Here is a 14463-nt window from a genome sequence, read left to right as displayed (position 1 = left end):
GTTTTAACAGCCTACAATGAAAATAGTTTCTGTAATCCAAATAGGAGATTAACCTACAGAAGTATTTATTAGTTTGGAACAAAATATCAAATTGATTTATGTAATATTTATAAAAAATGTGAAAAGATGCCCTCCAGTGTTTTGGTGTAAAATGCCCCCATGGTCTGTATAAATATATATAATATATATAAATAAATTAAACACACAAATACCATGTTCACTGAAAAAAATAGATTATATTTCTATGAAAGGGCAGGAATTCAGGTCATACCCTGATAGTGCAACTAGTTTATTTGCTTACAGTAAAATGAAACAGGAAATGACTAAACTAAAACCTCAAACCATGGCAGCTAACTACATTTAAGGATTCATGAAAATAACCTATAATTTGGTTGCAGACCTCTTTTTAACATGTAGAAAAGAATTGAAGAACTACTTGTTATTTTGTTTCGTTTGAGGCCAAAATCATTTACAGGTGAATCTCATTAAAGTAGACTAATAATAAATAAATAAATAAATAAATAAATAAACTTTAGATTTTATTTTACTCAATGTAAATAAGAAATCAATAGAAAACAAATGCAATTCATTAGTACAGTAAACAATACTTTACAATACTTACAATACTTTTACAGACAGCATGTTTCCTATCTTACTAAGTATTACAGTAACCTTAGACATTTACTGTTAACCTGACATTGTCAGATGATGCAGCTACAATAGTAATGACAGTAAGTATCCTTTTGATGCTCTGCATTTTATCTATTAATATAGGTCATAGAGACTGGATTTCTTAAATCTTACATATTTCACAAATAACATTTTCACTGTGATTATACTTCAGTTTATGTTTTATATTTTGTCAGAAGCTGCCATACAGCCCTTCATGTAGTGTTATGAGGTATGCCTAACGATGAATCCTCCATGCACGTCAAAGTTAGTCAGGGAGCTCCACAAGGTTCTGTGCTTGGACCAATTCTATTCACCTTATATATGCTTCCTTTGGACAATATTATTAGGAAATACTCAATAAACTTTCATTGTTATGCGGATGATACCCAGTTATATCTATTGATCAAGCCAAATGAAACTAATCAGTTAGCTTAACCTCAAGCATGCCTTAAGGACATAAAAACCTGGATGACCTGCAGTTTTCTGATGTTAAACAAAACTAAAGATATTGTACTTGGCCCTAAACACCTCTGAGACACGTTATATAAAGATGTAATTACTCTGGATGGCACTGACCTGGCCTCCAGCACTACCTTAAGGAATCTCTGAGTTATCTTTGATCAGGATTTGTCCTTCAACTCCTACATGAAACAAAGTAGTACGGTACTGTACTGTCTAGACCTGCTCTACAGGAAAAGTGCAATGAGATAATTTCTCTTATGAATAGGCACTATATAAATAAAACTGAATTTAATTGAATCTTATAATGCCTGACAGGAGCTTCCATGTTGTGCAGAGGCAGGTTGTTCCGGTAGTTGGATGGAATCGTTCCCTTGTGGCGTTGTAAACAGCCACAACAATGGCCTGTGAGAATTCACGTGGCAATTAATATGGCCAGAGTCCCACAGCTCAGTTCAATGTCCGGGCTACAGATACTCTGCTTCATAGTAACGTGACCAGGGTTACACCATCTGTTGTTGACCAGAACAGCAAGCCCTCCACCTTTCCACTTACCATTCCCGGTGTGATCCCTGTCGGTCCGAACAGGCTCAAAGCCGTCGATAGAAACGTTATGATCTGGGATATCCTGGTGTAGCCTTGTCTCTGAGAAGCACATCAAACTACACTCACGGAACTCCGTCTGAATCCGGGCTAATGCCGTTAGCTCGACCATTTTATTCGCCAGTGATCTTGCGTTACCCATGACGAGAGAAGGTAGACACGGCTTAAATCTCTTGCTGACTTAAGTCTCTTTTGTCTGGACCCCTCTCTCTCTTCCCTCGGCGCTTCATTCCACCTCTGCATCCTCAGTGTGACCTCTTCCAGATCTCAGTGGGTACATCAGCTGTTCCCTGGTGTAAACAATGCAGTCAAACAGCTGTTCTGCAGCGGTGCCCTGACCGAGTAGCAGGAGAAGAAGTTTCACGGCGAAAAAAAATACCAAAACACTCTACTCTCATCTTTGTAAAGAGCGTAGTTTAAATTGCACTTATAGAAGAGTTACACAAGTTTTATAAGAAAAGGAAAGCTAAAAGTTGGAAAAAGTAAGACGACGAGATGGAGCAACAGGCAGCATGCACGTTGGTGCATGCGCACTAATCGTCTATGTACAGCATATATGTGGAATATAACAATCTCGTTCAGGATCTAAAAATGTATTCAGCAAACACAACTCCAGCGAGTTGAGACTTCATCTAGGGAGTTTAAAGTTACTGTGATGCATTCCCTGAAGCAACCAAAGTTACAGAGGAAATATGGAGTTTGACCGTTGCGCCCTGCCTTTGTAGGCGTGATGATGCAGTAGCAGCTTGTCCAATAGGAACCCAGGTTTGGATTTAAGGTTAAATCTTGCATACAGGTGTGATGACTTAACAGACCTGAGGGGGGCACTATTTCTACCAGTTCAGGATTTTTGTTTAAAATGCAAGCCTCTGTTCTTTGTTCTCCACACATGGGGTGCTGGACACAGTCTTCAATGCAAGTCCTTGCATCCCTTAGAATGGGGAAAAAGGGTTAACAGTTCCTAGAGACAGTAGTGTGTGGACAGACTTTCGTCTGGGCAGTAAAAAGATGAGTTAGCTGTTGGTAGCACATTCCCATTGAAGTATATTGCTGGTTAGGTTTGAAACCCGCCACAGGGTGTCCGGTAAGAGACAGGCAAAGATGGTTGAAATATGGGAGTAACCCGTTTATTTGTCACCACAACAACTCAGTTATTAGTAGACAGTTGAAAAGTTTTTAGTTGGATGTTTTCAGTATGTGTGTGTGTTTTTCTATAAAACAGAGAGTAAAAATAAATATGCATAATATTAACATTGACTTTTAAACAAAAATACACAATGTATATTTAGCAAAATACAAAATTAAAAAGGATTAATAGTTGCAAGAAAACAAATTAGGTATGTCATGCACGTTAAGTTAAACAATAAAACAGCTTAATCTGTTCTATATAGCGGTGCTTGGTCTGGACATGTTCTGCGCACGTGCGCATTAAGTTGTTTACAACTTAGAATCTCTCGAAAATGAGCACTTAGACAAGTAAACTGCACCGCAATACAAACGAAATATACAAACACAATATCAGTATAAGCAAGTATGAATAAAAGGTAACATATAGACAGCGTAACATCGTGCTAAAGACAATAATCTCTTATCATTAGCCAAGTGACGCACTTTATAAAAGCAAATAGAATACCATAACACACAAGCGATCCTACAAAGATCACATAGAATGCACTTACTTTCAATAGACGCACAACACCCGAACGATGAATAAAACTATAGAAAATATAAAACAGAAGAGTTCAACATCTGTGTCAGCGCACCGCTGGACTTTCAACTTTTCACTAAGCTCTATGGGCGGGATAATCGCCTGCATGTCAATCCGTGAATGCTGATCGGCTGCTGTGCTGGATGCTGTGTGTCAATCATTCAATCTCGGCAAACAGAGAGAGACATTTATATCAGAAGGCATATTATTCTGATGAATATAATGACCTTTTTAACAGGCAGACTTCTAACTGTCTAGGCATATTTACATATCATACATTACACACACAGTCCAACTGTAGCTACCATCAGTCCTTGGCTTGAAGAGCAGGTAATGTTTCTTTATTTTATGAAACTTTGCTCACACACACACAATATAGCTCAACAAATACAAAAGCCACCTGAACTGTGCTTCTGTCTTGCTCGGCTATTGGCACCGATCAAGGTCTTGGGTGCAAACGGCGTAAAGTTCTCCAGCCTTCCAGCCTTCCATGCTTTCTGGGCCAGCCTTCCAGCCTTCCAGCCTTCCAGCCTTCCAGCCTTCCAGCCTTCCATGCTTTCAGAGTGTGTGCGTGTGTGAGTTCTGTCCTCAGGTCCAGCACGCTACTGAATATAAAGGGGAGAACATAATTAGGAAACAAGACACAGATGTGATAATTAGCTCTCCCTGACACTGCTCACCTGAGCCACTCCCCCACCTCTCCCTCTACAGTTGACTGCTAACCATGACCACCTCTGTACCAACATTGCAGACAGGCAAGTCATTAACCTGAACACAGTCCTTTGATTCTCAGATGCATCGATGGCAGCATCGAATCACAAAAAAAAATAAACTTGAAAGGTGAAGAAAAAGGAAAGAGCAGAAGGAAAGGTAGTTAGCGGTTAATTAGCCTTGCTCCTTAACAGGATTGGGGCTAGTCTGTGGAATGATTGCTGATTGGTGTGTGGAAAAGTGGCTGAAGTATGCTGTCTTACCTCTTGCTCTCTCTCTCTCTCTCTCTCTCTCTCTCTCTCTCTCTCTCTCTCTCTCTCTCTCTCTCTCTCAACCCAACCGGCAGTAGCACCACCCTGAGTCTGGTTCTGCTCGAGGTTTCTGGGTCTCTGTAAATAATATAAAGAGTACGGTCTAGACCTGCTCTATAGGATAAGTGCAATTAGATAACTTCTTTTGTGAATTGGCGCTATATGAACAAAATTTTATTAAATTGAAATGATTAAACAGTGTGTTCAGTTTGGCCTGTAACTTCCGAATGTACTTGTACATTATGTGTGTGTTACCTTTCTATGATGGGTAGATTAAGACTGAATCCTACCTCTGGGTTCTTAGTGTATATGGAAATCGGTGTTGCACTGTCATGGCTATACACCAGATCTACCTGTGAAGGTTGCACAGTGGTAGTAGCTGATTTAAGGATCTGCTCAACAAGGTGTTGACCGAGGAGGTTAATTCTCTGATGAAGTCCTGCATTAAATCCCTTACCCCTCGAACATATGTGTTGGGCCTCACCACGTGTGGAGAACAAAGACAGTGGCCTATTTGGAAATGGTAAAGCCTTGACCAAGAGGTTTAAATGGAAACAATGGCCAAACAGTTAAATAGCACCAAACCCCCTCAGGCCTGTTAAGTCACATCGGGTGCAAGGTTTAAAACTTTAATCCAAACCCTGGATTTCTAATGCATGAGCCACCAGAGGAATCCCGGCGCTCTGGCCATGATGTCATTACCTCCATAAAAGCAGAGCATACAGACTGTTCGTTGTCTTTCCACTGTAACTCTGGTTACTACAGGAGACACTCAACGTTGAACTTTTATTTCCCAAGGAAGGTCTTAACTTGCTGGACAAGCAACAGACTGTTTCGTGTTTGCTGAAACACCCTTTTTTTCGGATCCTGATCGTTATACTCCACATAATGATCTTTGCCTGCAGAAGGAAGACACCGATTCACCATGTTGGGATTTACAATGTTTAAAGGGGGCACCCACTTGTGTAGGTGCAATCAATTAATTATGGTTATCAGAATTATCAAAGATAATCATAAATAACTTTAATTTATAAATTCCTCGGGGGCACCACTCTTCATAACGAAGAGAAATTATTAATTGACTAAGTCTCATAAAATACACTAATCTATCAATTTGGAACTCAGATTTGAAATTAAATTAATAACTATAACCAGAATTACCACCAATAGCTAGTAGGTTGAAGGATTTGGAGTTCAATATAGCAGAGGTGTTTCTTTGTTCTGCCTCCATATGTCTCGCATGCACAAGCATGAACCCATGTGGTCAGAAACAAAGAAACATGTGAAGCGGGAGCTGTAAAGTTTCTCTCTGCCGTGTGTGTGTGTGGTTGTGTTTGAGTCAAATTAGAGGTGTATGTGTGTGATCTGTTTAGGATAACAGTGCCAAGTTAAAAGGAGTTAGCTAGTATGCAAAGACCATCTGTGTGGAGCATAACATAACTAACATCAACTTAGCAAGTGGCTACCAAATTAACCTAACAGATAAAAACGTCACAACAACAAAACCTCAGATAAACACGTCAGTGAAGGATTCCAGGAGAAAGAGAGGTAGAGATAGAACGGGTGGTGCCCCGTAATTATTAATCCACATTAAGACAATAAGTTTGATAATATTAATAATTGTATTAAAGTTCATAAATATCGTTACAGCCTACTTGGGACACCTTCCTGTTGTAATCGGCTTTGGATCCTTTGACATTGGCCTCCATGTTCTCCTAGGTCCAGGCGGATTTGGCCTGGAGGCGATTGCGCAGGTCCGCCACGTAATAGTGAGCTGTGTACGCAGTCATGACACTGACGTCCTCTGGGTGATACAAGAGGTGCAGAAGAAGAGTAATTTCCTTCCCAGTCATCATCTCGAACGTATGACTCCTTTGCTGTGCACATCTTGTTGAGCATGTGTATGATGGTGTGGTTGGCACATTCGACTTGACTGGATGAATGAGGGTGTTACGGGATGTGGAATTTATGTCCACTCCCAAGATGTCATGTAAGGTGGTCAAGACACTGATGATGAACAGAGGGGGGTAGCTCCCCAGCGACTGAACACGTGTTTCAGCAGCAAGACTGCGGCTGTCATAGCCATGTCATTAGGTGCTGGGAGGCATTCGACCCATTTGGAGAATGCACACGTGATAGTGAAGAGGTACTTGTTACCTCTAGAGGATTTCGGGCCTGGTCTGACCCACTTGAATTGAAGGTGACACCAGGGGAATGTGACCTGCCTTCTCTGGAGTGGGGCACAGCCCAGTGGTTGAGATGACTTAAACTGGCAAGAGACCAGGCATCCACGGACATAAGATTTGTTGAAATGAAGATCCTAGGAGTGGCCTAGTCAATGTCCTGACCTGAATCCTATTGAGATGCTGTAGCATGACCTTAAAAAGGCAGTTCATGCTCAAAAACTCTCCAATGTGGCTGAATTACAACAATTCTGCAAAGATGAGTGGGCCAAAATTCCTCCACAGCGCTGTAAAAGACTCATTGCAAGTTATCGCAACACTTGATTGCAGTTGTTGCTGCTAAGGGTGGCCCAACCAGTTATTAGGTTTAGGCGGCAATCACTATTTCACACAGGGCCATGTAGGTTTGGATTTTGTTTTCCCTTAATAATAACAACCTTCATTTAAAAACTGCATTTTGTGTTTACTTGTGTTATCTTTGACTAATATTTAAATTTATTTGATGATCTGAAACATTTAAGTGTGACAAACATGCAAAAAAAAAAAAAAAAAGAAATCAGGAAGGGGGAAAACACTTTTTCACACCACTGTATATATGTAAATGAATAAATACATACACAAATAAATTTAACATTTATATATTTAATGTCTCATTTAAGTTGTGATTTATTCATTTATGGTGACAATTAAGCATTAAATTGCATCATTATTTATTAATTTATTATTTAAGCATTTTATTTTATATATATTTATTCATTTATTTGAGCATTTAATTATATAATTATTTAGGTATTTATATATTTAGTTTCGGCCCTTAAAACCCTCCATATACATATGCCATGCAGAGAGGGAACAAGGGTGGAGGGTTTGGAGGGTTTGGGTGGTCAGAGAAGGCCCAAAAACTAATTATTTTTCATCTTGGCCCACCCCATATTGTGCAATGGGTGGACACAAAAATATGTAGGGGTGGAACAAGAATTCAAATAATTTTTCTTAGCTAAAGTATCTATACAACAATGTAAAAATATATTATAATTCCGTCCTACATGCAAAATGATTTCCCCCTAGAATCCGAGGAAACAAACACCACACACCCCCAAGTCACCAGGGGCGCTGCGCTGTTTGGAAACTTCCTTAAGTTCCCCCTCGGTACACGTCATGCAAACAGCAGCTTTAAGCTTCTGAGTATGCGCCGCTTCAGCGCCTTCAATATCTGCGGTTCGAAGAGCACCACGGAACGGTCTGTCCTTCTATTTCTTTTAACTATAGGCTACATATTTTACTAATGTAGTCATTTGATACTCTATAATCTGATACATCAACATAACTGGCTCCATTTTTTGTAATGTAAATGTAGACAATGAGCGCTGTGCTTTTGTGTAATTCTGTAACTGAAAGCTAGATATGGTCCACGTCAGCGTCTGTCACAATCATTGTTCAGCACCTAGATTTTAAGGCAAGCTATTAATTATTCTATTAATTAATGCTCTTAACGTTTTGAATAGAAGTGCTGCTATTATTTTTGTAAATAAACCTTAGATGAAATGGCTATAACGCTAAATGTTAGCCATGCACATTTAAATTAACGTAATGACCATGTTACGGTGTTTTTCCATAGACATATTTTCCCACAATTTGTCTTTTGGATAAGAAGTTTATTTAACTGTTGGCTATATAAATCAAAGTGCAAAGTGAGCCTTCGTCACTACATAGCCAAATGTATTTGAACACCCGAACATCACAGCCATGTATACGTATCATTCCAAAACTTTGGGCATTACGGAACTATTACAGCCTCCACTCTTCTGAAAAGGCTTGTAGTATGTGCCTTTTATAACCCATCTCTACAATGGTTTGTCAGATTTTAATTGGATCATTGCGGCCTGTTTTCTTTCCAGATGATGAAGATGCTGCATGTGTTTTTGGTCCTGGCACTGTTTGGTCTGGGCTCAGGAGAAGAGGGAGCCCGTTTGCTGGCCTCTAAATCCCTGCTGAACCGCTATGCTGTAGAGGGCCGTGACCTCACCCTGCAGTACAACATCTACAATGTGGGCTCCAGGTCAGGCCTGTACTGAGTGTGACAGAATGCTCTCCAATAGCTAATTCTAACTAACTGACTGTGTGTGTGACACAAACCCTTTATGTCTGAAATCATGATGGCTTGTGAGCTGTGAATAACTTCTTAAGGGATTTAACATTAGTGCAACTTGACTGAATACATTTTGACTCCACATGAAGCTGTGATACAAATTCAACATTATACCCTGAAAAATACACAAAACAGTATGCTAATGATTCATGTAATAGTATTAGTATATGTAAGCTAAATCTCAAATGTATTTTTTACCAGATGGACTATTTATTAATTTCTTAGCCAACTATAATAATAATTATGATAATAATAAACTTTATTTATACAGCACTTTTTCAAAATCAAAATTACAAAGTGCTTGGTTGAATCAGGGTTAAAACGATACAATCAGGCATTTAAAAAATACAGCAATACAATGAAATAAAATTACATCAAATTTTAAAGCCTGCGTTTTATACCAGCTAAAGGCTGGCGAGATGTTTTTTTGGCTCAAACCTGAATACAATGAATTACAATAATCTAACCGAGAAGAAATAAAAGTATGAATGACCTTCTCAAGATCAGGTCGAGAGAGAAAAGACCTGATATTTGAGATGCTCCTTAATTGATAAAAACATGATTGAACAACTTTTGTAATTAGCTTTTCAAATGAAGGTTCACTGTCAAATGTCACACCCAGGTTTCTGGCTGCATGTGTGATAATCCACAGACCTTGTTGTGAGCAGTCTCATGTAGGAACTATCGATAGAAAGAAAATTGTAGAGGAATTCCTGGTGGATTCGTTGCACAACTGACCCTAAGAATCAGCACTGCCAGCAAAACGAGTTCATACTGGTTCTGTCTGTGCAGGGTGGGTCATAGCAACTTTTGATTTAAACACTTTCATGGAGTTTTGTAATTAATTTCATTTTTAGGAAATAATGAGTTGTTGACATATTGACACTTTTAATTAGGTGTGACTTAAATAAACACAAATAAACTGAATTTATTGGAGCAAATTTACATTTTAAATGTAGTTGTATGTACTGTACCAGTGAAGGGCTTTTTACAGTGTATTTATCTCGCGACCCTCGGGATGCAGGAGCTGACTGACCAGCAGGATTCCCCCTCAACTGGGAGGGCTTGCAGTCTAGATGGAACTTGCTGTTCAAAACATTTTATGAAGCGTCGCAATAAATTCCTCTGGTATTGTGCCATTTTGGGGCACACTCTTTTCCTATTTTGCTCCTTTAGCAACAGTGGTAACAACTGTTCATGTCACTTTGTGCGTAAGCTTAGGAGCTTATCAGTACCATAGAGTGAGAACACATGCTGCACACAGCTTTTTCTCTCCCCTTTGTATGTCAGTGACCACTGAACTTTAACGTGATATGATATTGAAATTTGAATCTGGGGGTGGGGTGAAAATATTGCGGTGTTCTTCAGCAGCCGCCACAGACCTGGAGCTTGAATCATTTAATAGCTGTAATGACTATTAGTCAAGTCAACACTCTGTGTCTTTTTTTATATATATATATATATATATATATATATATATATATATATATATATATATATATATATATATATATATATATATATATATATATATATATATATATATATATATATATATATATATATATATATATATATATATATTCATATATATATTCATATATATATATATATATATATATTCATATATATATATATATATATAATATATATATTCATATATATATATATATATATATAATATTCATATATATTCATCTCCCTCCCCACCCCAATAATATTCATACAGACCCTAAATTAAACTAAACCATGAAAAGCAAAAGTGTAGAAGCATCACTTTCAGTCAATTAAACACTGTCCCATTAGATATACAGTTATCTAACTGATTGTCCTCTTCCTTTCTGTCTCTGCAGTGCTGCTCTGGAGGTGGAGCTTTCAGATGATTCTTTTCCTCCTGAAGACTTTGGAATCGTTTCAGGAATGTTGAATGTCAAATGGGACAGGATCGCACCGTATCCTTGAACCTAAATGTCTTCTTAATGGTCCATTTACTAGGCAGTTGTTGATGCTGTAGGATGTCAAAAACTCAGTAATGGTAGTTTAATGGGAGAAAAACCTTACATTCCCAGACAGCTCATCAAACACACCTCTGTATCTCAGATTACTCAGGGCTCCATACTGACTAATTTTGTCCACTGTCAATCATTGTGTAACTGCTGGGTGCCTCTGGTAGCAGCCACTTTTTTGCACATGAATGTACTGTCACATGTGAAATGATGACTAGTCAACATCACAGACAGCTGCACCTACAACACAGTAGAACTGATAGTGAGACAGCTCTTTGCAAATTATAGGAGAAGTACAAACTTAATCAAAGCTTGGCAGGTGAAGTACCCTGGTATCTTTGAGAGAGTGGAGAAGTTGCCCTTAAACAGGTCAACACCACACATTGGAGTATGAACACAGCAAAGCAGGGCATCTTTCCAAAACTTTCAAGCATATGTTGGGCTCTAAAATTTCAATTATATCTCTCTGATCTGATACAACCAAAAAAACTAAAGAGAAGGTCAGACTATAAGAGCTTATTATATTTTTGAATTAGTTTCAAATATGCATTTATGGACTCTTCATCTTTTTCAAGTTGTCAGATTTAACTTTGGAACTCTCAGAGCCAGCAATGTCTCTCACACAGTGGTGTTGCGCCCCCTGAAGGCTGGTTACTTTAACTTCACCTCTGCTTCTGTCAGCTATCTGGCCCAGGAGGGAGGACAAGTCGTGGTAAAACAATTTGATTATTTTCATGGATCAAAGTAGTGTGTAGTGAAGTGGAGGAAGCTAAAGTGTCTGTTTTTCCTACAGGTTGGTTACACAAGTGCACCCGGCCAGGGAGGCATCCTGGCTCAGAGGGAGTTCGACCGACGCTTCTCCCCACACTATGTAAGTATTACATTCAAAAAGTGTTTTCGCTTGCTCATTCAGGCTCCTGAGTGGACTGACCTGCTCTGATCTAAGTAAAAGCAATGATCAGAAGTGGTGGAATTTTGTAAACAAAACCTCTGCAGTACTTCTTATTCTTTAGCTGAAGAAACAGGACCATTATAAACTAATCTATTGTGTTTTATTTTATTATAAAATGGAGCTATTTATATTTATTGGATGTCTAGTAAAGAGACATGGAAAGTATCCCAACAGCACTATACACTAATTCTATGATATGAATTATGTAAAAAATGACAAAATCTAAAGTCTATTTAAAAATACCAGCATGCAGACTTAAAATCAGTCAGCTGTTCACTATCTTTTGCAGGGGTGCCCTGTGTACAGGACAATGAAAGCAAAAAACATAACAATACATAACACTAAAACATGTACAAGTGCAACTAAGATAAAAGTTAAGGCACGTTAAGTAAGGCACACGAGTAATAAATAAATTTGAATATAACAATTTGTGATTAAAGGCCTAATTAACCTGTAATGATCTCACTCAGTCAGATGTAACCATTGCAGGTACAAGTGGAGTCAGTGGTGGACTCAATTAAAACTGTAAAATCAGCCAAAGAAATCAGGTGTTTAATTCCTGCTGCAGTTTATTCCACTTGAGTGGAGAAAAAAAAGTTTTCTTTTTTTATTACAAGATTCAAGGTTCATTTATTTTTTGATTATACAACACAGGGTTGTACAATGAAATGCAAGCTGTAGTTCCTTCATGCTACACACAAAAAACAAACAAAACGGAAAACTATTATTTATGGTGGAGTGCAGAGGACAAGTTGAGGGGTCTCACTGCCTGAGAGAAGAAGCTGCTCTGTAGTCTCGTGTTACGACAGCAGATACTTCTGTATGTCTTGCCAGACAGCAGCAGGGTGAACAGGCTGTGGCTGGGTGGGTACTGTCTGTTAGTATCCTTTTGAGCTCTGCACACGCAGCTCACCTCAACGATATCACTGATGCTCGGTAGATAAAGTTTAGAAGGGTACCAATGATGCTCTGGGCTGTTTTAATCACCCGCTGCAGAGCCCTCCGGTCCAGGGCCGTGCACACCCCATGCCAGTTTGTGATAAATCCAGGATGCTTTCTATGGCTCCTCTGTAAAAGTTAATAAGAACTTGGCACGGGAATTTTGGCTTCTTAAGTTTCCTTAAGAAATACAGCCGTTTCTGAGCTTTCTTTACCAGCAAGGAGATGTGCGATGACCATGGCAGGTTCTCTGTTATGCTGATTCCCAGGAACCTAAAACTGTTCACTTGCTCCACCTCAGCTCCACTGATGTAGACAGGAGTGTGTGTCTTTGCCTGCTTTTTCCTAAAATCAACAATCAGCTCCTTGGTTTTGCTGACGTTGAGCAGTAGGTTGTTCTCTGTTCCTCCCAAGATGAAGTCTCATCGTTGTTTGAAATCCAGCCGATGATGGTGATGTCATCTGCAAACTTCACAACAGAGTTGTCTCCATGTCGGGGGCTGCAGTCATGGGTGTACAGCGTGAACAGGAGGGGGGCTCCAGTGTTCAGCACTAGAGTGGAGTAGGTGTGACCGCCAATCCAAACTGTCTAGGGTCTGTTTGTAAGGAAGTCCAATATCTAATTACAGAGTGTGGTACTCAAGCCCAGAGTGCAGAGTTTTCCAATCAGTTTCATGGGGGAGATTGTGTTGAATGCTGAGCTGAAATCAACATTCTGATGTAGGTGGTGTTGGTGTTCTCAAGGTGTGTGAGTGGAGGGGCAGTGGAGATGGCATCCTCTGTGGATTTATTGGTTCTGAAAGCAAACTGGTGAGGATCCAGGCTGGCTGGGATGTTCTTTTTTATGTGCTGGAGAACCAGTTTCTCAAAGCACTTCATCAGAATGGGGGTGGGAGCCACAGGTAGTCATTTAGACTAGACACGGCAGACCTTTTAGGTACAGGGACGATGGTGGCTGTTTTGAAGCAGGTGGGAATAATCTCCTGAGACAGTGATATGTTAAAACACTTTAACAGTTTTTTACCTTTTTATCAGCTACACCTCACTCACTTTCTCATGTCTCCCTTTTCTAGCTGGACTGGGCTGCTTTCGGAGTGATGACACTGCCCTCCATCGGCATCCCTCTGCTCCTCTGGTACTCCAGCAAGAGGAAGTACGACTCACCGAAGGCCAAGAAGAACTGAGAAGGCGCCACTGGGTTTAAGGCTGGGGGTGGGGTGGGGTGGGGTGGAAGTCAAAGGGTTTCTTGGGCACAGGATCTCTGAATAGCTGCTTAACCCATATTGGGGGGGAAAGTTGAAAGAAAAGTACAGTGACCAGGGAATGTGATTGTGATTTGATCAAACAAGCGTGATTAAGAGAACTTTGGCTCTGGAAGTAGAACAGCAGCAAAAGTAATGTGAACAGCTTCACTGTGGTTACCAAACCATCTACATGAAAGATATCTGTTTTCATCTACAGCTGATGGCCTGAGCTTCACCAGCTGCTGTTCATTCCTTCATATTTGCAAATGGTTCATGTGACAGAACAATTACAAAGGCAGTTTCTACTGTTACAGGTAGTTGTAATTGTGTATGTAACTGAATTCAGATTTTAAGTTTATAGCCACTTGTTAAACTTCAAAATAAATTAATAAAAACAAGCTGGGTTTTTCTAAAGCTGTTTCGGATTGATTTCTGAGGTTTTACATTCTTACTTTTACATTCCATGGAATCACAGAAAAACAACATATTTTAAGGTGATCCTTTTTTGATTTGAACAGATGATGCA

General features: G+C 39.4%; 1 protein-coding gene across 2 annotated transcripts; it reads left to right on the top strand.

Annotated features, from left to right (window-relative positions):
* Positions 1-7737: 7737 nt before the first annotated feature.
* Positions 7738-14351, top strand: ssr2 (signal sequence receptor, beta). Of its 2 annotated transcripts, XM_044170504.1 has the most exons (7): positions 7738-7887; positions 8546-8706; positions 10650-10748; positions 11406-11514; positions 11596-11673; positions 13418-13503; positions 13767-14351. In XM_044170504.1, exons 2-7 carry the CDS (start codon positions 8546-8548, stop codon positions 13789-13791), a joined length of 558 nt encoding a protein of 185 aa, XP_044026439.1. In that variant the 5' UTR covers positions 7738-7887; the 3' UTR covers positions 13792-14351. The 2 variants fall into 2 exon arrangements, with proteins under 2 accessions (XP_044026439.1, XP_044026438.1); XM_044170503.1 differs by lacking the exon at positions 13418-13503.
* The last annotated feature ends 112 nt before the right edge of the window (positions 14352-14463 follow it).

The sequence above is a fragment of the Siniperca chuatsi genome, linkage group LG17 (assembly GCF_020085105.1).
Source record: "Siniperca chuatsi isolate FFG_IHB_CAS linkage group LG17, ASM2008510v1, whole genome shotgun sequence".
Classification (NCBI taxonomy): Eukaryota; Metazoa; Chordata; class Actinopteri; order Centrarchiformes; family Sinipercidae; genus Siniperca; species Siniperca chuatsi.
The sequence above is the reverse complement of the archived record's forward strand: the minus strand, read 5'-3'. Positions and strand labels throughout refer to the sequence as shown.